Source organism: Amblyomma americanum, chromosome 3 (assembly GCF_052857255.1).
Source record: "Amblyomma americanum isolate KBUSLIRL-KWMA chromosome 3, ASM5285725v1, whole genome shotgun sequence".
NCBI lineage: Eukaryota > Metazoa > Arthropoda > Arachnida > Ixodida > Ixodidae > Amblyomma > Amblyomma americanum.
The window spans coordinates 138,815,505-138,840,143 of record NC_135499.1 but is presented as its reverse complement, the minus strand read 5'-3'; the positions used below and the strand labels follow the sequence as shown (position 1 = coordinate 138,840,143).

The following is a 24,639-nucleotide window of genomic DNA, read 5'->3' as shown; positions in this document are numbered from 1 at the left end:
ATATTATATATATATATATATATATATATATATATATATATATATATATATATATATATATATGATAGCTTATTAACTGCGGGTATGGAATCGACAACTTGGCAAGCAGGTAACTTGTTTCTTCATTTTCTACTTGTTTAGCTGTGCCAGCACGGGGATGAACTCCTGCAGAGAGTAGAGAGTAATAAAGAAAAAACAAATAAAATTGCAGGAAATGAAACTCACAGACATTCTCACGAACGATGAACTTTATCATACTGAGCGAATGTATAGTTGTAGCAATAAAATTTTTATTTCCTGTAGTTTTGTTTCTTTCTTTGCCGCACATCCTGCACTTGTTTGACATGAGGAGTAATTCTTATCAGTTATATCTCATTCCGAGAGATGGCGCGCTAGTGCGGTGTGGCGTAAATACATGATGTCATCAGCTGTCGACCACCCGCTAGGTATATTTACTGTTATTTTCCTCTCATGAGATATACCTTCTCATTAACACAATGTAGTAGTAATGCAATGATCAAGGTGATAATAATTCATGAGGGAAATATTTTCCGCCATATTCATCTCGGCACTTCAAACAGCTGAATGTTGTGACTTTTCTTATGATGTCGCGCCTTTTGCGTTGTGTTTGTTGTTGTATTTCTCAAGTGTTTCATATATAAATTTTGTTTTTGTTCCGATTCCATGCACTTCCCTTAGCTTTGTACACCCCTCACAAGATCATTTAACTGCTGCACATTATTTTTTATTGTTTTCTTTTACTTAATTATTGGTTCTTTGTCTTGATGCGTTCGTTTTGTCACAAAATATTGATTTTTCTCCCCATTTATGTAATGCCGTCGGGCCTTTAAGGGAAAAACAAATGAAATGAAATGGTGATATACAGCCGCACTTCCGGCAAATAGAAGCGAGTAAGAAGATCGTTGTAATACTGAAACAACAGACTGCGATACTAAGGCAGTTCATTTACAATTAATTTTGAATAAGAATCCTAATCTGGCGTGTCATCGATGGCTATCGTCAGTAAGGTAGGATCTATAGCCGCGTTTACATGAATGCGACAGAAGTTGACTCCCGTAAAGTTTTTGAGGGAAAAAGCAGGCTCTAAGAAGGAAAGGCATGACTCGTCCTCTAATCTCTTCCTCGACGTTTTTGCACTTGCCTTCAAAAAGTGGTAGGGAGTCGACTTCTGTCGTATTCATGTAAACGCGGCTTATATCGTGAACGAAAGTTTCGGATTTATTTTGAACACGTAGGCTCATCAATTTGCACAGAAATATCAGTGCGTGGATGTCTGAATTTCGCCTCTATGCCCACCGTGGCTGGGATAGCACCTGCGAACTCAAACTCAGTAGCCGAACGCAATAGCCGCTAAGCCACCGCGGTGAGTATGAAGCGCCATAGAACATGATGGTATGCTTGCATCACCTGTTGGCAAACAGCTGTAAAAAAAGCCTAAATTTTCATTTGCCTCTTATGGTCAGATGGGGCCTACCTTGTGAAGGACTGTGCTACGGCACGAGTGGCAGCGCACAGTCAGCGTGTGCGTGTTGACCATGAGGAAGTGCTGCTTCTTCACGGCGTGCTCCACCAGGGGCTCACTGTTGGGCTCACCTTCCAGCACCTGCCATGTACAGGAGGACGCGACCTAGTAGTTAGCAGCGGGAGTCCAACCATTGCATTGCATGGAAACAGCGCAGCAGACGGTACCAAGAAAGGAAGACACAAACACAGCGCCCGTGTTTGTGTCTTCCTTTCTTGGTCCCGTCTGCTGCGCTGTTTCCATGCAAAGAATGTACCAACTGGCCCGGCTTACTCCTTTGTTGGATCCAACCATTGCGATGACCCGCGGTTACTCAAACCAAATTGTTGAGTAAAGCGCTCATTTGCTTACACCACAGGTTTTAGCCTGCGCGCATTTGATCAAAACTTTCGAGGCAGCGCAGCTTGGAGGGTCACGTCACAGGCCTTGGAGGGCCAGTTCTTTATCCCCTCCCCTCCTTAAAAACTATAGGAAAAAGAAACTGTGAAGCAATCTTTGCCAGTTGTCTTCAAAAGTCCGATGAGGTCATGAAGAATGTTCTTGTCCTCTGTATTTGAGTGAAAATAATTCTTCGCCCTTTCGAAAGGCCCCCGAAGTTCGCGAATGCCCCCCCCCATTTGGAGGCTTAACGGCAAACGGGAGGCTTAGCGACCCACCCTGCGAACCGGAATCAATCGACCAAAGGTGTGCAACATTACCTTAATTTACCGACTTCTTGCTCATTGATCTCCAAGTAGGAAATCAGAGCAAAGGCCCTTGTAGCGCACTCTGATAACAGGGTAAATGTATTGTACCAAGACTGTAATTAACTTTTCACTCCATTTTATTTGCACGAAGCAAGACTCTTAACACAGCGCCTACCTGAAAACACTTGAGGCATATCCACTTGCCGGAGTCGTCCAGGCACTTCACGTCTTCGTTGAGGCCCTCTTTGGGCAGTCTGCTGACCATGTCACCGTGAGGGCATTGCAGCATGGGTATCCGCCACTGAAGAGCAACGCACGTGGTGTTATAGAGGGACTACGCCCCATTGTGACGCAGTTCTGTTTCATTTCTTAGGCGGGTCTTGTTGGGGAAAAAAGTAATTATCGGAAAGTAGGCACCAATCCTGCCATGCGGACTCGCAAAACGGCAGCCAGCTGGGGAATTCATGCATAACGCTTTTGTCTTCAGGGCTCATCAAATGGAGGTTGTCTAGCACGAACGACAGAGCAGGTGCTCTGCGTTCGTAAACGCATTCGGCACAATAACTGTATGCGCATGGTGTTAGTGAGTTTTAGCATAGCGCGACATGCAACAGGCCAGCCGAGCGCTTTCTGCATTCGCGCAATGGCAGGTGTGCGCCCTCACTTGGCCACAGCACATATGCAGCTGGAATTTGGCTGGAATTTGGCTGGAATTTGGCACGTGCCACGGCACGTGCGCAGCAGGCATCTGTAATCTAGGTAATGCTCGAGCGAGTACGTCTCCACCATGCTAGAACATCCTAATGTCAATCCTCAGAAACACCAGACGGCGGTTTGAGATGAATTGTTATACGCTTGTTTTTCAGTGACTTGCGCCACCTAATCGCGTTGTTGGTTTCACTTATCACGTCGTATTGACGCAAAATCTCCAACTAGAACTTCTCGTTAAACCTTCTCAAAGCTTTACGAATTTCTTGGATCCCATGCGGTGCGTTGGGTTATTTCGTTAAGCTAAACTGACGTATCCGACTTTCACAAAACATTGCCAGGCCTGTATGCAGACACGTTTGATATACGCCATTCGAATTCAGCTGGGTATAACGAAGTATGGGAATATATCTTCTATCGTCCACTGTGCTTTTATAGCTCCAAAACCATTATTGTGCACGGTTAAACGCCTACTAGCAAAAACTGTCACGGTTTTTGGATTACTTGCTCCACTTCAGCTATAGCAGTAAAGAAGAAAGGTCAACGCTAAACTTACGGTTTCGATGTCTATTTCAGGCTCCACAACAATTGGTGTTGCTGTTGAAAAAATGAATGCCCGAGAGCGTGATTTCATGAAAAATAATAGAACCTTCAACGCAAAAAAGAATGCCTTAAACGGGAAGAAAAGATAGACAAGTAACGAAACAGTTGCAGCAGAGGAGAAAAACTCTGTTTTCAATCTGTTTTCCGTCTTACACCATTGATGACAGCGAAGTGTATGATTACGGCGCAGACTTTATAGGCAAACCACATGACTCCACAGAGTCAAACTACGAGACCCCGTAAAAAAGTGGTACGGTTTCAACGTAGTAAAAGCGATCAGGTGAGCGAAATCATGTGTTTAGCCACGGTTAGCTCATGATTTTGCTCGGATGGGTCGTCGGCGCGTCTGGCGACGATATTAGACTCAGGTTAAGCTTTGATCGAGTTTAAGCTGATCTGATCTGTCCGCGGCGCAGATGGATGTTTACGAAGATACGATGTGCAATACACAACGCGAAAGTGTGTTGCAGTTTAACAGGAGGCGTGATTGGCTGCAGCGATAGCATAGTGCTCTCGTGCAGTGGTCAGCGAAGCTGATCTGTTCGCGCCGCCACGAGCTCGAAACCATGACCCTCAAGGTCATGCAAGCCACAAGATTCTTGGTTGGGTTTGACAAGAAAGATCGCATATTCTCGCATAAGAAGCTGCCAGAGTCAGCAAGCATGCTAAAGTACTTATGCCCCCTACCCGATTAGTCCACGGCATTCATATCTAGTAGACAAAGGAACAAAATATTTTTCAAGGAAAGAAGCTTCGTACGTTCTTCAGTGAGGCACTTCCAATATGGCAACACTGCAGCCTTGGCCCTTGCGATCGAGTGCAGGGCGCTGAAAGAGACAGAGAAAGCTCTCGTCAAACGTCTAAAAATAGAATAGGAAACAAACCGGAGTTCAAATGACGCATATAGTCAGTTCGTTACAATTCTCTGTTACGACGGATGTCCAAAAGAAAAAGACAAAAAGAAACTCTGACTCTATCCTTGAGCGCGTTGCTTGTATTTTTTGTTCTGACATGTAGACAGCCCTACTTATAGAACAACAGCGTACTAGAATACTCCTTTTTGAGTAAAGGAGGATATAAATTCGGAGGCTTAGGGGTTAGTATACGTTTCGAACGTTTACGAGTCTCACATGAATTTGAGAACCATGCGCGTACACTTTTCTGAAGCTAATCCGTTTGAGAAGCTGTATTTTACTCCTAGTATCTTTCCTTTTAGCTCTACGAGCGTCAGTAGGAACTTTTAAGGCCGTCGAACACACTCCGAACCCGAGGTATACGATCACGGTGGCTGCAGCAATCGAAGCGAATTCAAATTTGAACTAGGCCCAATTTTTAAGACGGCACATCGACAGGTTGCGTCTAAGAATCGGCGAAAGTCTGTATGATTTGCACTTCCATCGCAAAGGCGTCGCTGGGCCTGCAGCAAAACGAACCTCGACGAAGGGCGCATGTCGGGAACGGGGCCGCAGGGTTCGTCCATCAGTCTCCATGCAGGCTGCCAGGGACTCGGCCAAAGCATCTACGTTGTAGCCGCCCTGTTGCGTGCAGAGATGAGGAGGAGACATAAGCATGCGCGAGGTCGTCCTCGCTCAGGCAAACTGCGACTATGTATACACAGTTGAGCTCAATACTAACTGTGACACACAGCAAGTGGACGGACATCACGAAGCAGTGCCATCCCGCAGAGTCGCTCAAATCTGACTTCCGACAGGAAGAGTCAGGCTGCTTGCAATGCCGAGCTCGCGTGTGTTGCGCCGTGCATCGGAACGCATTGGTTTCTCATAAATGCGAGCACACAACAATCGCCTTATGGGAGAAAAATGGGAGCGCAACGTCTTCGCTTTATCCTGCCCTTGCAAAGCTTTGACGAATACAACGCACTGCACGCGTCGCATGGTCTCACGAATATAGACACGAATGAATATGGCAGGACGGAAGCATAGCACAATATCACAAGACAGACAACAGAAAGCAGTTCTATGCGTGCACTGCCGATGTAGAGCCAGGCGAAGACGCGTAACTTGCTTAGAACCACGGGATGTGGTGGTGCGCAGGCGGTGTAGCAGAACAAGATGTGCCTGTGTTACTAGGGTGTACCATCCTTGGACGTGCACCCTAACAGTTCTCCGCTACTTCCTGTACTGCTTGCGCGCATCCGTGTATTGGCATGTGCGTGCGCTCGCAGGTTTTTATTCTAGATTAGTAAATAATTACAGGACAGCATATCATTTTATTTCCCATTGAACAGAACATAGAGTGAGACGGGGCAGTTGTGGTCAATATGTGGCATTTTCGCAGCTCCCGCGTTTAAATTGACCGGGAAGCCCTCGCTCAATCAATGCAGTCAGCCTCCACAATCGGTTGGTATACTAGGCGTGGTGACTTGGTGAGTACGGCACGCTGCTGCTGTGCACGAGTTTTCAGATTCGATCTCGGGTTTGGCGTAGGGGAGCCGATATGGAAAAAAAAGTCGCAGACGAATAGTGTAATTAATGCCGCATAGTATGCGCTAGGATTAGGCTTCCCCCTAAACGGTAACGGGTGGGGTGATCCAGTCCAGGATCCAATCCTGTCGCCACTCTTTTCACCCCACGTCTCTGGTCGACAACCGCCGCTTAGCCGCATTTGAAGCGAAAAGCTTCACTACGCTAGTCAACACCGAGCTTCGCGCGAGCCGGCGTATGTCGGAGCACAAGTGACGTCACGCACGGCGCAGTTTCTTTCTCTCGCTCCCTAGTCACTAGTGCGCATGCGCCACTAGTAGCACCGAGCCACGGGTGTTCCGCCGCTGCGCAGCGTCGCGCCTTTCCTCAAAATAATAATAATAGTTGGTTTTTGGGGGAAAGGAAATGGCGCAGTATCTGTCTCATATATCGTTGGACACCTGAACCGCGCCGTAAGGGAAGGGTAAGAGAGGGAGTGAAAGAAGAAAGGAAGAATTAGGTGCCTTAGTGGAGGGCTCCGGAATAATTTCGACCACCTGGGGATCTTTAACGTGCACTGACATCGCACAGCACACGGGCGCCTTAGCGTTTTGCCTCCATAAAAACGCAGCCGCCGCGGTCGGGTTCGAACCCGGGAACTCCGGATCAGTAGTCGAGGCGCCCTAACCACTGATCCTCAAAATCCAACTTTCGATTTTCAGTTTTCTCTTTCCTCTTTTTTTCCTTTATCCCTTCCTTTACGGCGCGTATCGGGCGTCCACCGAGATATGTGAGACGGTTTACTGTGCCATTTCCTTTCCTCAAAAGCCAAATGAAACAAGTGAGCCGACGGCGTTCATAGAGTTCATTTGGCGTTGACAACTTTGCAAAGACCGTTCATTTTCAGGAAAGGAAAGGCGCACAACCGGCTCCGTGGGCCACTGGAGACCTCAATCTCGCTTTCGCTCGGTATATCCTGGATTAGCTGGGCTAATCCACATTTTTTTTTTACCATGAGGGCGTATTCCTTAAAAACTGCTTTTGTGTCTAGACCACTGTTTCCACCACATATCTGCTCATTTTCGAAACGACGTATTTGTATCCTCTGCCGTTTACAACAGATGGCGCCACGCAACCTGAACGCGGGTGCTCCGTTAACAACTTGTTGAGATAGATCTTCGTCCAATACGTTTGCTTCTAGCAGATATCCCACTCACCACAGACGATTTTTTCCCCCATAAGGCGAGTTAGACAGGCAAATTGAGCCGTATGAGGGAGCCGGAGGAGGAGCAAACTCTATTAAAGGAAGTAGCCGATATAACCGCTGCGCCAGAAGTAGCTGTGGAGTCTTTGCTGACAACTGGGTCGCTTTCGGTGACAGCTTGGCGCACTTACGCGCATCTCTGGCTCCCGTAGGGGCAATGACGCCCGAAAGGCCACACGAGGTGCGAGGCACGGGCTGCGTGCACGGCGTGGTCACGTGACTGCGGGTGGGAGCGCCTTATCTAAGACTACGAAGGTAGTGCGAGGCACGTGTGCGTGGAGTGCCCTCCTCTCCCCTCCGCAGTTTTGGCGGTGCTTCCTCCTCTCTCATGTTGCACTTCACTCACTTCCTCCCATTCCTTGCCCCATGCCCTCTCCCGTCGCTGTGGCTCAGTTGTTACAGCACTCGGCTACTGATCCGGAGTACTCGGGGGGCGAACCCGGCCGCGGCGGCCGCGTTTCGATGGAGGAGAAACACAAACAGCGCCCGCGTACTATTCGATGTCAGTGCACGTTAAAGAACCCCAGGTGGCCGAAATTTTCGGAGCCCTTCACTATGGCGTCCCTGATGACCTTAGGGACGTAAAACCCCATGAACCATAAAGGAAACCGAATGAAGGGTAAATATTCGGTGCATAATTAAAGTTTCACTCTGAAGTTTGCTCAGCCGAGAATCTAAGGACTATTGGACTAGGCTTGGTGTGAAAATCTGCCCAACTGTTCAACACACCTAGCCGATGAACGTTTACAAGTCAGCACGTAAAACTCTACGTCTCCAGCTTAGTCCCCCCCCCCCCCCCCCCCGCGCCCTTGGAAAGGCGATCAACTAGCTGCCATTCTGTCCCTTTGTTAGCGGGCGTTAAAGCTGGTAGTGGGTTATGTTAGGAGAGTTTGTAAAAAAAAAAAATGTAAGCTTGTTTTTGTGAGCTCCGCTTCCTACCTTTTGCTGCTGTTAGCAGCCGGTTTCATAGCAGTCCTGAACATGAGGCCTTACGCTTTCTGGTCAGAGCCACCAAACGCATGAAATCGCTTACAAAACCCTGATGACAACGCGTTTCTACCCCAGCGACAAAAAGCTTATTTCGCCTAGTCGAAAAGTAAAAGCAGCAAAGACTTTGGCATTTAAGTTCACCCGCAGAGCCTTCATAGCTGATGCGCAAGGCCCAGAACCACCGACGAAACCATGCACCCTGGAAAGTGTATACCTTCGATCGAGCTCCTCGCCTACGCCATACGTATATTGTGTCAGCGCAGCGACACTCGGTAAAATGCTGCGAGCGAACGCTGATCAAAAATTCCGGCCACGAAACTTGCCCTCTGTTCCTTGTGTCATTAGGCGCACACCCACTATTGCCGATGCCGCGATCGATGCTGGCTTTAAGCTCACTTCATACATAAGCGAAACAAAATTAGAACTAGGATCATCTCCGCTTATTTGTGTGTTTTATTTTGTCTCTCTCTCTCTCTCTCTCTTTTTAATTTCCCTTCCCAAGCGCCTAAGCAGAAATGCTGGCCATGCTTCCTCTAACTTGTGCGCATGCTGCACGTTCCTTGCAGCGTACACATATTGGAGAGCTAGCATCCGATAAACAAGGCTCCTAGCAACAGGCTCGATCAGCGCGCCATATACGAACTCAACAAGCGTGTTCTTAACAACACGCCACACTGCGCATTTTTTCTTTGTTTTTCGCGCTTGTTTTGCGGTGAAGCCTATATAACCGCTATTAAACTGTCAATATAACCACTGTAAAGCTTTTCCGTGCTGCTAAGTTCGATCGTTTCGGGGCTTTGAGCGTGCAAGTGAAGGCTGCCTTGTTTGTTCCGATACTAAATGGATCGACGTTATCTATAGCAGCATGCGAAGAAAACACTGGCTTGTGCTCCCCTATAGCTTCCAAGGGTAACACAGAAAATAATAACTGCGGCGCCCAACGCGGAATTTGGTCAATATATAAAGACGATACAGGTTCGGACACCTAGGCACATAAATCTCCTGTGTGGGTAGCCGAAAGGCAATTCCTTAAACAGTAAAAAAAAAGAAACGTAATAACACTTTACAACCCTCTCATTAAATGTTTAAAATTACGTGTTCAGCGTCCCCTCTGAACATCAATAATGGCATGTTTGTCACCTTGTTTTTTTTTTCCGAGATTTTTCAAATGTTACAGAGCAATGCTTGCAATTTTTTCTAGGGTTGCATCGTTCACGGGTGTCTGATTCCATTCCTAGTAATCGTTCGGTGCCTGTTTCTTGCCCAACTCTTTTTCCTTTCTTTTTCTGCTTGTGTTCAAATCTTTTTTTTCCCAACTCAGTTGACGAACTCAAGTTCTGTAGCAGCGGTGACTTGGCCTCCAAAGGCTTAATGAATTGCTCTGGCTGTTGCCAAAGATTAGTGCAGTCGCTTTTGATGTCGAACAGCCGAGGTAATTAGAAGCATTGTTTTCCGTGTCGGAGAATAACAATGTATGAAAATTTCCTCAAAGAGCGGTTTCAGTGCCTTCGAAGAAATGCTTTGTGGGAGCCAGGCTAATTTAAGCACAGGAAAAATAACGCAACACCCGAACAGGTTCGAATCTTTTTCCTCTCCTTGACGGAGCTTCATACGAACGAAGGTTGTTCAGGGAAGTTTGTTTCCTGAAAGCTACAGACAAGGCAGGCTCACGAGGCGAAATCGATTTGGAGCAAAAATACGCATCTGCACTTACTCGGGTAATTTCTATGGGACGGCACAAAAGTAACGCAACAAATGTCGGGTTCGGTTTGACCTTGCTCGGTCTGGGCTTATGGACGAGGCCAGCATCAGCACAACCGCTTGAGCGCAGACGATTTGTGAGCACAATAATCCATAACAGCGCGACAGACGGGACACAACACAGAGCGCTGTGTTGTGTCCTCTCTTGTCTGTCCCGTCTGTCGCGCTGTTATGGATCATCGTGTGCACCAACTCGCCCAACAAATGGTATTGTGAGCACAGCGCGGCTACTTTCGTTTTCGAAAAGAAAATCGCACTTGGGGTGGTCAGTCCAATTGGAGAGCCAAGTATACAGTGGAGGACAGAACATCTCTCAGATGTGCGCTTCACATCTGGTGGTCAAACAGGTGCGGTAATGGAAACGGTGGAACAGTGACGGAATGCTGAAGCGTTTCGTATAAACGCTGCGTTGGAGCATACACAGGGAGCTTCAGATTGCTTTTTATAGATTTTTGTTTTAAAAGCCGCGAAAGATGCGTCCGTGCCGACTGTGCAGGTGGATTGTACGGCAAGGAGGGGATTGTTTACCCCGGTAGAGTACGACTAAAAGACGACTCATTCTAAAATTTACGAATCAACTTTAAAATTTTTTCTCTTCCATAATCGGAAAATGGAAGCCGTCAACATCGAAAGCGAGCCACTTTTTACAATTTCCGAGTCTGAAATATGGTTCGAGATATCGAAAAGAAAAAAATGCACTTTTGAAAACTCTCAGGTTGGCTTTTTCGTGTTACAGATGAATAGAATTGCGTCGCTGGAATTTTATACTTATGCACTTCTACTGTTTTTTTTTTTATGTAGATCATGCTGCGGTTAATTTGGTGACAACACCACATGCAACGACACCATCTGATGAGTGTGCAATGTGGAAAAGCAAACTTAAAGTACGTTCGAAAACATCTTTTTCACACTCGGTATGTCTAACCACGTTGCCCGATTCGAAAATAAAAAAAAGGGTCACTTTTGAAGTTGACTTCTTTCAATCTGGCAACAGACTATTTTGTTTTAAACGAGACGTTATAACATTAATTGGTTAATTCTTTGTATTTTAAATGCGCTCTTGGACGTAAATAATGCTCGCCACACGACCAGACACCATGGACGTATATTTCATGGCTTTAAAACAAAAATCTGTTTGAGATAATTTAAAACACCCCATATAGCTCTAAAACTGGGCATGTTATCCTGGTACGGCACGTTACCTGCAATTTTGTATTGAACAAACAGCTCTAAAAGCCCCGACGAACGAGGCGCACACTTACGGTGGGGGGGGGGGGGGGGGGGGGGGGGGCGCTGACTAGCAACGCCTTTCTTATAGTTAACTGCCGCGGGAGCTTAGGGGGCTTCGGCGTTCTGCGGCTGATCGCCTAAGGTCGCCATTTAAATCCCGGCTGCGGCGGCCGACTGTCGATGGCGAAAGGCAAAAACGCCCGTGTGCTGTGCAATGCGTCTAAAATTATTCAGAAGCTCTCCGTCCTTCATAGCAAACGTCTCACTTTGGGATGTTAAACCCCCAAACATACATTTGTTTTTTACCTTTGTCTGTAGTACGTCATTTTGCCTATTTTGCATCTTATATTTCTGGATTGCGCTCCTTCCTCAAAACCTAAGAGAAAGAACTCATTGCCCAAATCAAAATTTTGATTGACTCAATATACAGTAGCAGTCACAGCCGCGTAATTCATTTCTCACACCCCTCACTTCGTGTTCCTCTGCGCATACAGTGTTATACTCAATATCACATAACGGCACTGGGTTCCCGATCTGGTCAATAAGTTTATCGCTTTAAATTGTGATCTGACATTCCCGTCGACTGGCCCACCTGAAGCGGGTCACCATCCTATACACGGACTGGTGTATGCGCCCGTGCATGCATTTTCCGTCTTCGGAAGGGGCTCCATTAACAGCGTGTTTCAGCCGAGAAACATAAAAATACCGGGCAGCTGCCGTGCTCATTTCGTTGTTTCCTCTGCTGTTTCGTTTAAAAAACCGAAAAATATTTATAATTCCGTCTCTGCCCCAGTCCTTGCTCACAAAAATCAAAGGCCCCACTTTCTCCGTGATATCATTCGGAGCACACATTTTTTGTGTGAATTATAATCACTACCATCACCATCTTAACTACATTCATTTCAGGATAAACCCCTATCCCTCCAAATAATCCTCTCCTGCACCAGCTGCAGCCACCTTACCCCCGCAAAATTCCTAATCTCACCGGCCAAACCTGACCGGCTGTCGCTCCCCTGCTGCGCCTGCCTTCTCTAGGAAACCATTTCGCTACCCCTACGGTTCATTTTTGTTAAACTAGTTAATAAATAACCACCTTCCTTCCCGTTCACTGCCTTCCTGGGCATGCGCACCGGCTAGATGCACGTCCCCATTTGGCTACTGAGCATGCGCAGAAAGCAACCGGGCTGGCCCGGTGTACGTGCACACGCTCCGTTACGCAAAAACCTTGCTCTTCCCCATTGGGTGCCTCCCAACTTGTGTGCACCCTGGCCAGCGCGCATGAGCCGTAAGCACCCCAGCTTAGTCGGTATACTTCTACGCCTCTGCTATGCTAAGCCTTACAAATAGAAACCGCACGGGCCATTCGCGAACTTACTCTAGCTATACGAAGACGTGCACGGGAAGCTTTGTGCATCTGGCCCCAGAAAGGTGACCATTGGCGACCTTGAAGAGCCCCCCTCTGTGTGCAAGCCTGCTGCAGTGCACAGGGGCGAAAGGGCGTTGCCAGACAGACCGGCGCCGCACGTACGCAACATACCTGGCCGAGGAAGGTCGGGCTCGCTTTAGACAGGGCGGAGTGGGCTTGAGTCAGGTCGGGGGACACCGTACGAGGCTCCACCACGACTCGTGGCATACAGCGAAGCGTTATCGAATGCGGGCATCTCTAAGGGGGGCCACGACGCGGGCATCAGCCTGGGGGAAGTGACGTTAACAGGCCCACCAGAGCAGTGTAGTCTGCAGGTTGCACCTATACCAAGTGTATAACACTGCAACGACACCGAAGCATCGCGCGCTGACTTTCAGGAACACGGTTCACCTCCAACGTGATGGTTAGCCGTCCGTGGGCCAGGTTCTTCAGAAGTGACGTCATCTGTTGATAGCCGGCAGGTGTGACGCAACAGTCGCCCTGCAACGACGTCAATATACGCGCTCAGTATGCTGAAAATCAGGGCTGGAAAGAAGTGCATGGCCGATTAGCATTTTTATCCGATACATCTCTGTACAGGGCAAGCGTTGTCTAGACGTTTAATTTCGAGGTTGGTCTCCTTCCGATTTCAGAGGAAGACAGATGTTTCATAAATAATGCGCTCACGTTTTAACGCGGCTAATTAGTAAAAACGCCGCCGTCCGCCGTTGCGCAGTTCTGTCAGGCCAATTTGTGCGTCTTTTTTATTGCTATTTCATCCAGCGGGAGTGTGACTTTTTTTTTTTACAAAACGCGGCAAAAAATAGCAAAAAAGAGATATAAACTCCTGATACTTTTTCTTCTGCTTTCTTTCTGTTATGAGTCGTATATCTTTGTATTTGGCGTTACAAACGACTTACATTGCCCTCGAACATTATTAGTATTTTTGTTAGTCCTTCAAGGAATTATTAAGGAATTCCCGGCGCGCAGCTTATATGTGTCGGTATGTGCACCCAAAAAAACAACAAATGGAAGGCACAGTCTGCTAAGGCTTACGAAATCCGTGAATTGACCGCACTGCGCCTCTGTGAACGCGCGCTGATACCATAAACGCAATGCAACGGATACTAAGAATAACCGCTGATGAAAACTAACAAAAATTTCTTTCCATCACCATGCCGACGACCCAGAGGTTCATAACCCCCTTTTCCCCTCCCAATTTCTTTTTTTACTTCATTCAGTAAGTGCAAAACTTTCCATTTCAGTAAAGCCAGAAATGAAAACCGCGCAGTATCTAGCTATTTGCTCTCCTCCAGTCCGGTTTCATTCCATGGAGCCGCTCTGTAAGACCGAATGAGATAGCAAAGAAAGGTCTATAGTCATTGGAAGACGCATCACTGTAGGTAGACTCAAGAGCGTTGTGCTTAAGCGTGTGGTCATAAATTTTTAAACATCCTCCCATTTTTTTCTTGTCGCTTTTTATTCATACTGTTCCCGTTACCATACTTCCACTTTTTGCCAAAATGCGAAAGCTGCTGAACAGAATGTAACGCTGCACTGAAGAACTCACTAGTATGTCTCCTTTTGCCGAGTCAAAGCCAGCGGAGACGATCACCAGCTCCGGGTCGAACTGGAACAAAGCAGGGAAAAAACAGAGAAAGATCTATAGTGGAAAAAGGTATGATGGTATCGTTCGCCATAGACCATGTATATTTTTTGTTCTTGCTGCTCAAAATTGGTTTCCTTCAGCTCCTGGTACCAGTTAGTGTGTCACCTTAGCCGAAAAAAGTAATTATAATCGAAGTAGACTAAATAAAAGAGCCTTGAATGTCCTCCCTTGTGACATGTGCACTGGATGGTAAAAATAAGTCAGATCAATGACATTTGTTCAGCCCTCACCTCTGCCGCGACAGGCATAACGAGTTGATACATGGCTGTTAAGTAGTCTGCATCAGTCATGGCTGGCTGAAAAAAAAAGGAAATAACACGCTGCATATGACCCATGATTTTCGAACTGATAGTAATGGTGGCAGTCAAAGTGTAATCCATCAAAGACGGGTTCCTAAGGGCGTCTGTTGCGCTACAACCGTTTTGCGGATCCTATTGGTGACGCTGGGGCATACGTTAATAAACTGTATCAGACAGCTGCACTTTGCGGATGCTTATTGGTATGGTAAAGAAACTTATTTGCTTTAGCCTACGATGGCCATATTTGTGCTGAAGTTCTAAAGAAATTGACATGAGAATACATTATATATCCGCTATAATTTGTAAGACTCAGAGATAATAAAGTACTGATTGATTGATTGATTGATTGATTGATTGATTTTATCGATTGATTGATTGATTGGTGTCTTGGGTGCTTGATCGATCTTTTGATTGATTGATTGATTGATCGATTGATCGATTGATTGATTGATTGATTGATTGATTGATTGATTGATTGATTGATTGATTGATTGATTGATTGATTGATTGATTGATTGGAGACAATGATCTATGCCTTCAGAAAACATGAAGACAAGAGCGCTCAGTCGTAGATTCATCTCGGATTGGAATCGACAGAATCTCTCTGCTTGAATGGACGGGCATAGATGCACGCGCAGCGCACGCACCTTGGTCCATGGTATGTTGATATTGTACCCTTTCCCGGCTCTGCTGCCGATGTACGTCGCATCGGCAATTTCCAACTTCGGGAAAATCTTCTCCTTCGAGTATCGGTGGATGGATATGTACAGCACTCTGTCAGCGTCAAAACAGAAAAAAAAGGAAATCAGTTTTGTTTATCCAGTCGCGAGATTAAAACGCCGAAAATCCGGTTCTTTAGTGGCTGGCACCATCCTTGCGGCAGTGTGGCAATCAAGAGGTGAATCATTCACTGAACGTCCTTGGGATCTCCGTGGCATGTCCACCTCAATATTCATGACGTCAAGAAGCCGTTCTCAAGTTGCATGCCTGATTTATTTGCACATTCGCCTCTTTGCTGCTTTGACAGTGCGAGGGAGAAAAAAAAAACAGGCAGTTTCAAGCAAAAGTAGACCAATCGCGTCGCTGTTCAGGGCACGCTTAATATCTCATTTTTAACCGTATTTTACGCCATCCGCGATAGCTAATGAGCATCATTCTTCGCTTCTCATTAAGAAAAATTTTCATTATTCACGGTGGTTCTATAATATACCTGCGTAGCCTAAGAAAACGCATTAGGGCTTTGCAATTGTTGTTCGTCGCTCTATGCTTTCTGCACGGAGGTTAGCCATATATATTTCACTGATCTGAGTACAGCGCCCTAACAAGACAGCACAAGCCAAAACAGTGCAAAAAAATAGTATTAAATTAGAAAGACACGAGCTAATAAGAAAATACAGGCAAATATTGTACGCTTAATCTTACCATTGTGATATATCTTTGAGGCGATATCCAGCCACATCACCTATGGCGTCGCTCTGTTGTTTGTGAAAAATTCCCTTTTTTGACGCTCTCTTCCCTTCATTCGTGCAATCGCGATCTCGCCTTAGTGCACAAGTTCCTTGGCAACGCTGCTGGAATAGTTATTTGATGAGTATGCCTTGATGATTTAACTTCTCCGCGTCCTGCATCGTGCGGTGAAATGCACATCTACAATGCAAGCCTCTCTGCTATGGTGGTTCAGTGACTTCGGCGTGACGCAGTACCTTCACAGACGGACTGTAGGAAAAATACATCGCCCGCATCACTAATATCATAGTCATTCAATGCTAATATGCAGGCGGGGTAGTGCTCGTATGCACCGAATTCGTCTTAACTTTGCTTACACAGAACTCTTCATTTTTAAATTCGCCATTCCAGGAAGCCGATGTACCCGGAATGCTATGTGCGGGTGCACTCCGAGCGCGTCATATGCATCTGCAGCCGGCTGGCGCATTCACGTAAGATTTTTACTGTTGCGCTGGGACTGTTGCGTGGACTCATAAAATGTCCTTATAAGCGGTCATCGCTTTTCTATTGGGACACGACAAACGCACTACTGCTGGCTTTTCTCGGAGGCTAATCTACACACTGCGAACAACATGTGCACGTGTCATCCCTCATAACCCTCCTGAAGCAGCATGTGAGGCGGAGACCCAGGCCTTCCTGCTTGCCTGTGTGCCTGCCGGACGCATGCATAATCATGCTCGGCACAAAAAAATAATCGTAATAATGTTCTTACGCATTCCTTTTTTTTCTTTTTGCTAATTCTAAAAAAAAAAATTGACCGATGATGACGGCACTGCCTAATGCGAAATTTGAGCGCAGCTTATTTAGCTGTTTTTTTAGGCAGAAAACTTGAACAATTCAAAGCATTGTCGCTTTATCGCGCAATGCCTCTAAACAATCACACAGAATTAACACTGCTCACTGGTTCACAGCGGCGCGCTGCAACCTTTGCCCGGCTGCGGCGTCCTCGCCCGCTTTACCCTCCCACCCTTCGTTCTCCTGCCAGGAGGCTACCCTGTCAAGCTCGGACCCCAGCGGCCAGAAACTGCTGATCAAGAGAGCGCACCGAATCGCGTCAGGCATCGGGGTGCTGCTCTGACGAGTCCGCCCATCTTCGTTTTGCTACAGCCCTGACCGTTACGCCGACAGGAGGTGCCAGGAACAGGCACCCAAGAGCGGCGCTTTAAAACAAATCCGCACCGTTTGCACCACAACAGATCCACAGCGAGTACACATTGTGTGTCCCTTGAATTCCAAAGGCCGCATTTAGCAGCGCCAGTTTTCGAGAATCCTCGAAGCAGGTATAGTGGAGTCCGTGCAATAACGACCGCGATTACAGCGAATGCAAGCAAATTCGGTCCAACCAGCGTGCCGTGACGGCACAAAGATTGAGATTATAAAAGAACGCATGTGGCTGGTAAGAAATGCCTAACGTGCTGCCCATTGTAAACTGGAACAAAGAGCCAGACTTCGGAAAGAAATCGAAGGACCGGGGAAGACGATACACCAAAAATCGAACTTCACGGACGCTCGAGTGCCGCGATTTCCGAGAAGCTGTTATTGATTCCAGGAAATCCGCTGTGTATTCCGAGAACGGAAAAAGAGAGACAAAGTGAGAACTGAAGTTTTCGAGAGGGCAGTGATTAGAATTTTTTTTTTGGCGTGCCCGGGCGCTGATTACGCAAACAGGATACTTCTTCATTTTATTTTTTTTGCCGGTTTTTGGCAAGCGAATTGGTTATTGAACCAATGATTTTGAAAGGAGGTATTAAACAGGCCGAAGGACATGATTTCAGAGCGATTTGCGAGTTCGTGCGAGTAAGGGCTTTTTAAATGTAGAGAACGAATGACGGTGCTCTGCTTCTTCGAGCCAAAATTATATTGGTGCACTTAGAAGGAAACTGCGCTAGTTGGGAAAGGAGGTACGACTGAGTCATCTATCACCAGAGAAATGCATTATAAACTAACTACTAGTAATGACTTCTAACCGCTTGCCTATTTCTAGTAGTTGGGCAGAAATTATCTCTTGTAATGAAAGTAAATATAGACAAAGTACAACAAATGAATTTCGGTGGTATTCAATACTAGTATCCAAGTTACATATGCGTTTCCGTGTTCTGTATGTTTACTTTGTTCATTTCGGTTCTTCTAATGCTGTCAGGAATATTGAGAACATGTTCTCGCTGTAGATATGGCGAACGACGTCACTGTCATAAGTAGACAAAAGAGATTATAGCACAACAGATCCAAAATTTGCGCTCATGTTTCAGTTAAGCTCGTCCTGTTGCGACCAATTTAGGAGGCAAGAATACAAAAAATAGAAACATCTATGCCCTCTCAAGGTAAAATTAAGCAGTAACGACCGACTTTTGTACACAAAGCTTATTGTCGTTGCACACATGGGCGAGACAAGACACTAGAAAAAAAAAAGGTATATACATTTCATGGCAGAATGAACGGTGAACTGAATCAATATGTTCATGAATTTCAATTTCACATTGAAAATAATGTGATGCATGTTACCACTTCTAGTCTAGTCTATGGGGGTTTAACGTCCCAAAGCGACTATGAGGGACGCCGTAGTGAAGGGCTCCGGAAAATTCGACCGCCTGGGGTTATTTAACATGCACTGACATCGCCCAGTACACGGTCCTCTAGAATTTCGCGTCCATCGAAATTCGACCGCCACGGCCTGGATCGAACCCGCGTCTTTCGAGCCAGCAGCCGAGCGCCATAACCACTGAGCCACCACGGCGGCTCATGCTACCACTTCCGAGTAATGAGTGAGTAAATAAATACCTTGAAATTGAAGGTAGAGAGGGTGTCGGGTTGCGTTCTGTTTAGTGGCACATAAGTACTAAAGCTATCATGCGCGCAGCGCATGTATAGAGGCTGTGCTTGCGTACCTTTAAAATTATTAACTCTATGGAGAATATCCCGCTGGAAATCTTTACCGTTATATTTTTTCTGTCGTTCTTTATTCGCTGATGCTGCTATAATACCGGTTTTCTTAATAGCAGCAGTTACTAGCCAAATGATAATAAGATATAATAATTAGCCAATAATGATAGAAAGGTAAACACTTACATTAATGGCAGGAGCTATTAACTCCTTTTCATAAACTATTTTTTGTTCTCTTCCTCACATATTACTTGACACGGCTGTGACTGAGGTCGTTTTACAAAAATTTGGACTTTCTAGATTTTCTGACCCATCAATGTCCTTTGGAGTCAGTCGCATATAATAGCACTTTTAACTTCCATGTAGAAGCCTGTATACACGAAAATCGACATTTCGTTTGTGATTAGATCGTTTCACCTGTTACAGCAACCCTAAACCAACCTGTGCGTAAGTTGAATCACTCACGAGTTGCTATCATAGAAGATTTCTTGTGTTCCGTTTCCGTGGTGAACGTCCCAGTCGAAGATGAGGATCCTGCAAGAGCAAATCGCGATTAATAAAAGGCTGCGTAGTACGTACAGATATACTATAGCACGATTAAAGCGCTGACAATCCTCAACACATAACGATTTGAGCGGGTCTCTTGTACGACTGGGGCAAGTGGCTTTACTGGTTTTTACGTGGCTTTTACTGACAGCCTGCTTCCCCTCACAACGTTTCAGTATTTATGCCAACTTTGACCCCCCCCCCCCCCCCCCCCCCCCCCCCGCCAGGTCGGCATTTCGTTGCCCTCAGGGCGTGCAATGGAAGATGCACGTCTCCAGAAAGCGAGAGATTCCCGCGTAAAAATAAATAGAATAAAAAACAGTTTTAAGTTTATCAGCGCGCTTCTGACGTAGAAAAGTGAGTGCAGTAGCACGGTTATTTCCAAGAAGACCATTTTCATTACAGGTTGAGACGTTTAATTGCCCGCGTTGCAACCTAGCCATGAAGTTGATGTGGTCTCTTACCACGTGGAGTAAGTAGCCTTGTCATTCTTTAGGAGGACCAGTGCCACGGTAAAGTTTGGAAAACACGATACGAGAAATTTTTACCCATCAAGATGCGACACAAGTGTTTTAATACGATAGCATTATGCGTGCCATGAAGGCGAAAACTATCCGGCGTTGTTTTCTTCTGAGAAACCTAGGTCTGAAAGCAGTCGAGGATGTCTAGAAGAGGATTGAAGGTGATAGCAGTGCGAGTATAGTTAAAGTGGTATAGTAGTAAGTGTAATGTTGTAATCAGTGTTAATTAATGGGTTGTAATTACCATGTAATTTGTAATTAGTATGAACAATTAGCATATTCAAGTACAGAGAATCAGTAGTAATAGGTTTAGGTGCGCATATGAAGTAGTTGTAGATGTGTAATTAGAAGTAGTTGTAATTGTGAATAAGAATACGAATAGAATGAAAGTAGAGCAAGAATAGTGAAAGTAATCAGAATAGAAGTAAAATTTGAATAGGATAAAAAAAGAAAGGAAGCGATTACGAATAGAAATGTAATAGGAATAGAATTAGAGTCTGAATAGATTGAGGGTGAAAGAAAGTAAAATCACAATTAGAACAGAGTAATAACTGGAACAGATTGGTGAATGAAAGAAAATTACTATCGTATTTCCTTCGCATTAATGCAGCCGGTCGTCCCTATTTTTTTTTTCCACACACCCGTCCTTATGTGACGTTGTAGACCGTTTAGTACAAGTTTTATGCATACGGCCCTCCGCCTGAGCTTATACCAATTGACAAGTCTTTTCTATTATATTATTTTTTCTCGGTGACGTACGACTATTTCCAACCCTTGAGCGCATTTTCAACCAATGGTTTTCTTTCACTCGCTGAGCAAATGCGAAAAAAACACTCGTGCTTTTGTGTAAACATAAAGAGGGCGAAAAAGATCGTTGCGAAGTACTAACGTAGCTGTCTGTTTTTACATTATAGAAAACAGTTGGGGGAAGTGCGTGCCTCGCAAGCCTGCAAATGAGGTAGAGCTATATTCTGAGGCGATTCTTCTACGACGACATGTATTCCTATGTTGCCTGGACACAGGGTCCATATCATCGTTCACTACTTGATTTAATTAGATCAGCCTACCGTTTTTCATTTATTTAAGCATCTTGCTCATCTCTCATTTCATAACCTTTATGCCATGAGACAATAAACAAGAAAAAGGAATGCGGTCACTGACCATGTCATGAAATTGACCATGTCATGGCAATATGTCATTTCATGTCAATATGACCATGTCATGGCAATAAACATCGCTTGAAAGAAAAAACATGTAGACAATTATGCACCAGTGGTGAAAGTGCACGGCCACTGGTCGGCAGAATATCGGAACCTTATGTGGTCTTACGAAAAAGGACACTGCAGGCTTTCCTTTGCATGCAACTAGAATAAAATCAATTCTGTTAAAGAATGCTACAGCAGAAAAGCTAAAACCTTTTCAACACTTTTCTTAAAGAACCTGCCGAGCACTTTTCGGACCGAAAGGAGCGCGTACCTCTTGAGGCCGTACCGCTGCATGGCGTACCGGGCGGCGACGGCGGCGTTGTTGAAGATGCAGAAGCCGGACACAGTGTCCTTGTCCGAGTGGTGTCCCGGGGGGCGGGTCAGGGCCATGCCGTTCCTGCACTGAGTGTGCGCGTCCAGAAAACTTTCGCGTACTATGCAATGCGGTGGAGTTCTTGCTATCTGAGACCTTATCTTGCGCTTGGTGTGTTGCAATCCATGTTACAAATTTTTTGCTGACACCTGACGCAACATAACGTCTCCGCGTCATGTGACGCACAACAGCACGCTTGTTTTGTTCCATTAAATCTCTCTATTTATGTTCATCATATCACGTGAGAAGAGAGAGAGGAGAAAGGAGGAAAGGCAGGCAGGTTAACCAGGGGTTACCGTAACTGATGGGAAAGAGGATAAAAGGAACGGCAGAGGAGAGAGGAAAGAAACTGAGTTCATAATGTAAATGCAACGAGAACATGGGCGTGGGTATGAGATTTTGCGGAGCTCGAAGTGAAATCTCCCACGATGGTTTACCGATGGTGTTGAGATTCTCTTGGTTAGGGAGTGAATGGCTAGCCCGTACAGATCCGTACTGCCGGACGCAATTCCTCCATACAGGGCACCGGTTTACGAAGAGCTTTTCCAAGAGCGCCAACTCTTTGCCCATGCAGTGCTTTCTCTACGTCAATTAGGGCCGACTAAATTAACCGCAGTACGAGGTGCTCTCATACTCCACACATATATTAAATATCGCAGAGAGGCGAGACAGCGCGAATGTCGATAATAATTTGGATCATTATCTCTCTAACAAGGTACACGTCCTGTGACGTACATCCCAGTTCGAAACACTCTCTCTGGAAATAATCGTTAACGACCCGCCATGGCCGAACAGCTAGTATCTTTAATATGGCAGCAATGAAGATAATGTCGCAAACGCACGGTCAAGGGCTGCGTGCAATCCGTTCAGAATTACGGCTTTCTACCGCCATGTAACGAAGACAAGCGGACGTGCAAACCACTGCAGTAATACGGCAGAGCTGAGCGAGCAGCCACGAACAGTTCCCTTTGCATGCAGTTACATTTAGCGCTCTACTGTTTGGATTAACCCAAAGCCTTTTTCAGCTTGATATGCATAATGTTTAAAACAGAACATAGGGGCAAGCCAATTATGTTATTGAAATGCTAAAGACGTGCATGTACCAACACACGCGTAAGATAAAAAGAGGAATGACTGAATGACGCACACGCTGAACGTGCTGTAGTGCCCCGAAGTAACTGCACCCATCGAGTATATAGATGCAAGGTATATGGCAAGAATACTGATAATAAAGCAGGGATACTGGGCGTCGCACTTATGATCGAAAAACTTGTCGGTGTATAACGCTGCGCACGGCGGAATATTGCTATCACTGTGCTGCTTAATGACTCAATTATTAAATGTTAGCAAGGCAGATATGTGGGCTAGTTGGTTGTACATTTGGTGTGAATAACGCGCTACACATGTTCAAGAAAAGTGAATGCGTTCGGGCATTCACGCTGTCAACGCTATCCACGCTGTTGACGCTGAACACGTTGCCAATTGGCATGACGTCGTAGGTCGCTACCGTGGAGCCCATTTTATAATGCGGTAGATTTTGTATCTATCTTCCTTTTCCCCAGTCAAAAAGAAGAAAGGACACTCAAAATCCAACCAGTTCAGAATCTGATGGCGCCGGCAGTTTAGAATGTCGGTGGTCTACCATGTCGTGGTGGGCAAACAGCGCGCGGCAAGTAGCCGTTGTCTATGCACACGGCCGGTCTGTACCTCGCGCTCTCACAACGCTTCGTGGCTTCCATCTAGAGGGGTTTAAAAGCTTCTAGAATGGCAAAGCTTTTTCGTTGAAAAAAAATATCAATTTAATGTTACGGAGTTTCTTAAACCGCTATAGCTGACTAGGGGAATCCCACTGAAAACCCATCTTTTAGTTTAAATCCGGCCTAGGCTAATATATATGTAGTAAGTATTTTAAATAAAACTTTCCAACATTAGATAATTTGCTGATGACGTACGACTTCATAAAACGCACAAAAGATAAAATTATAACAGTACACCACTTCTTGAACAAATACTTAGTTCTATTATAGTTTGCTAAATTGAAGTTTCGAGTGCACAGTTATATTTTACGTGCCAATACGTGTCGCTTAAAGCAATGCGTATAATGAAGAAATGAAGAATGTCCTGATGAGGTAGGCGCTAAAGCTCTCGAGATAGATGTCCGCAAGCTCAGAGATTGCTCGGGTTCAACTGTTTCGACGAGTCTCACATAAATCGACTACTGATTCGTGTTTTTGTAGCGATAGCTAAATTACGGCAGCATTTCGAGCCTTAAGCGTGGCGGCGCGCCACCGTGTGGCTGTGCCGCCACGCTGTCACGTGGTTGGTCACGTGGTGCGGAGCAGCTGCCGGCGGCACGGCGCCGTGGCTGATCACGTGGTTCGTCACGTGGTTGGCCACGTGACCAAGTTCCACTCGGCCAGCTGTAGCTATCGCATCACTCCAGGTTTAACCAGAGCTAAACGACCGCCAATTTTTTTTTTTGTTATCACACTGGCGAACGTCACGAACGTTAGGTGAGCAGATATCGAGGAAGCCAGCAGACTCAAGGGAAAACCACAAGGGGATTGAAGCCTAACATGCGGACAAGGAGTGGGTCAGCCTGTCGACCTCTTCGACAACAGTGAAAACTGAACGGAAAACGTCGTTCTTCAGCAATAGGCGCAAAGCATACGCATGGCGCTCGCAGTGCGCTTTTTTTAAATGAAATGGGACTTTTCGCTCTTCCGTCTTCTACGTACTTCCGTAGACGACGTTTAGTGTGCGCATGAATGTGAAATTAGCAGCGTAAAGCATCGCCGTCAGGGATAGGAGCGAATGTGAAAGGCTATGCACCGATCTCTCCCTTCATTTTTGAAGACTTCAGGCTTTCTTGCAAAAAGTCTTCTCTGGTTAAGGGTACAGAAATAGAGAATAGTTGGGCTCACTTTTCCGGTGAGTACTGCGTCGACAACCTGGAGCAGGCAACCGCAGGCAAGCCGCGCTGCCTTGTTCGTGTCCTGCGCAGAGTGAGGCATGCTGGTATCGCCT

At 45.9% G+C, this 24,639-nt stretch overlaps 1 protein-coding gene across 1 annotated transcript; it reads right to left on the bottom strand.

Annotated features, from left to right (window-relative positions):
- Nucleotides 1-62: 62 nt before the first annotated feature.
- Nucleotides 63-24,608, bottom strand: LOC144123356 (polyamine deacetylase HDAC10-like; the record flags this gene model as incomplete). The annotated part of the gene is given in 14 exon segments (XM_077656199.1): nt 63-165; nt 1,496-1,624; nt 2,405-2,530; nt 3,494-3,534; nt 4,300-4,367; nt 4,974-5,021; nt 5,023-5,075; nt 13,025-13,114; nt 14,184-14,243; nt 14,513-14,578; nt 15,229-15,355; nt 19,433-19,501; nt 21,511-21,641; nt 24,537-24,608. Coding segments are annotated over 14 exon segments (1,116 nt in total), but the record flags the coding sequence as incomplete, so codon positions are not given.
- Between the last annotated feature and the right edge of the window lie 31 nt (nt 24,609-24,639).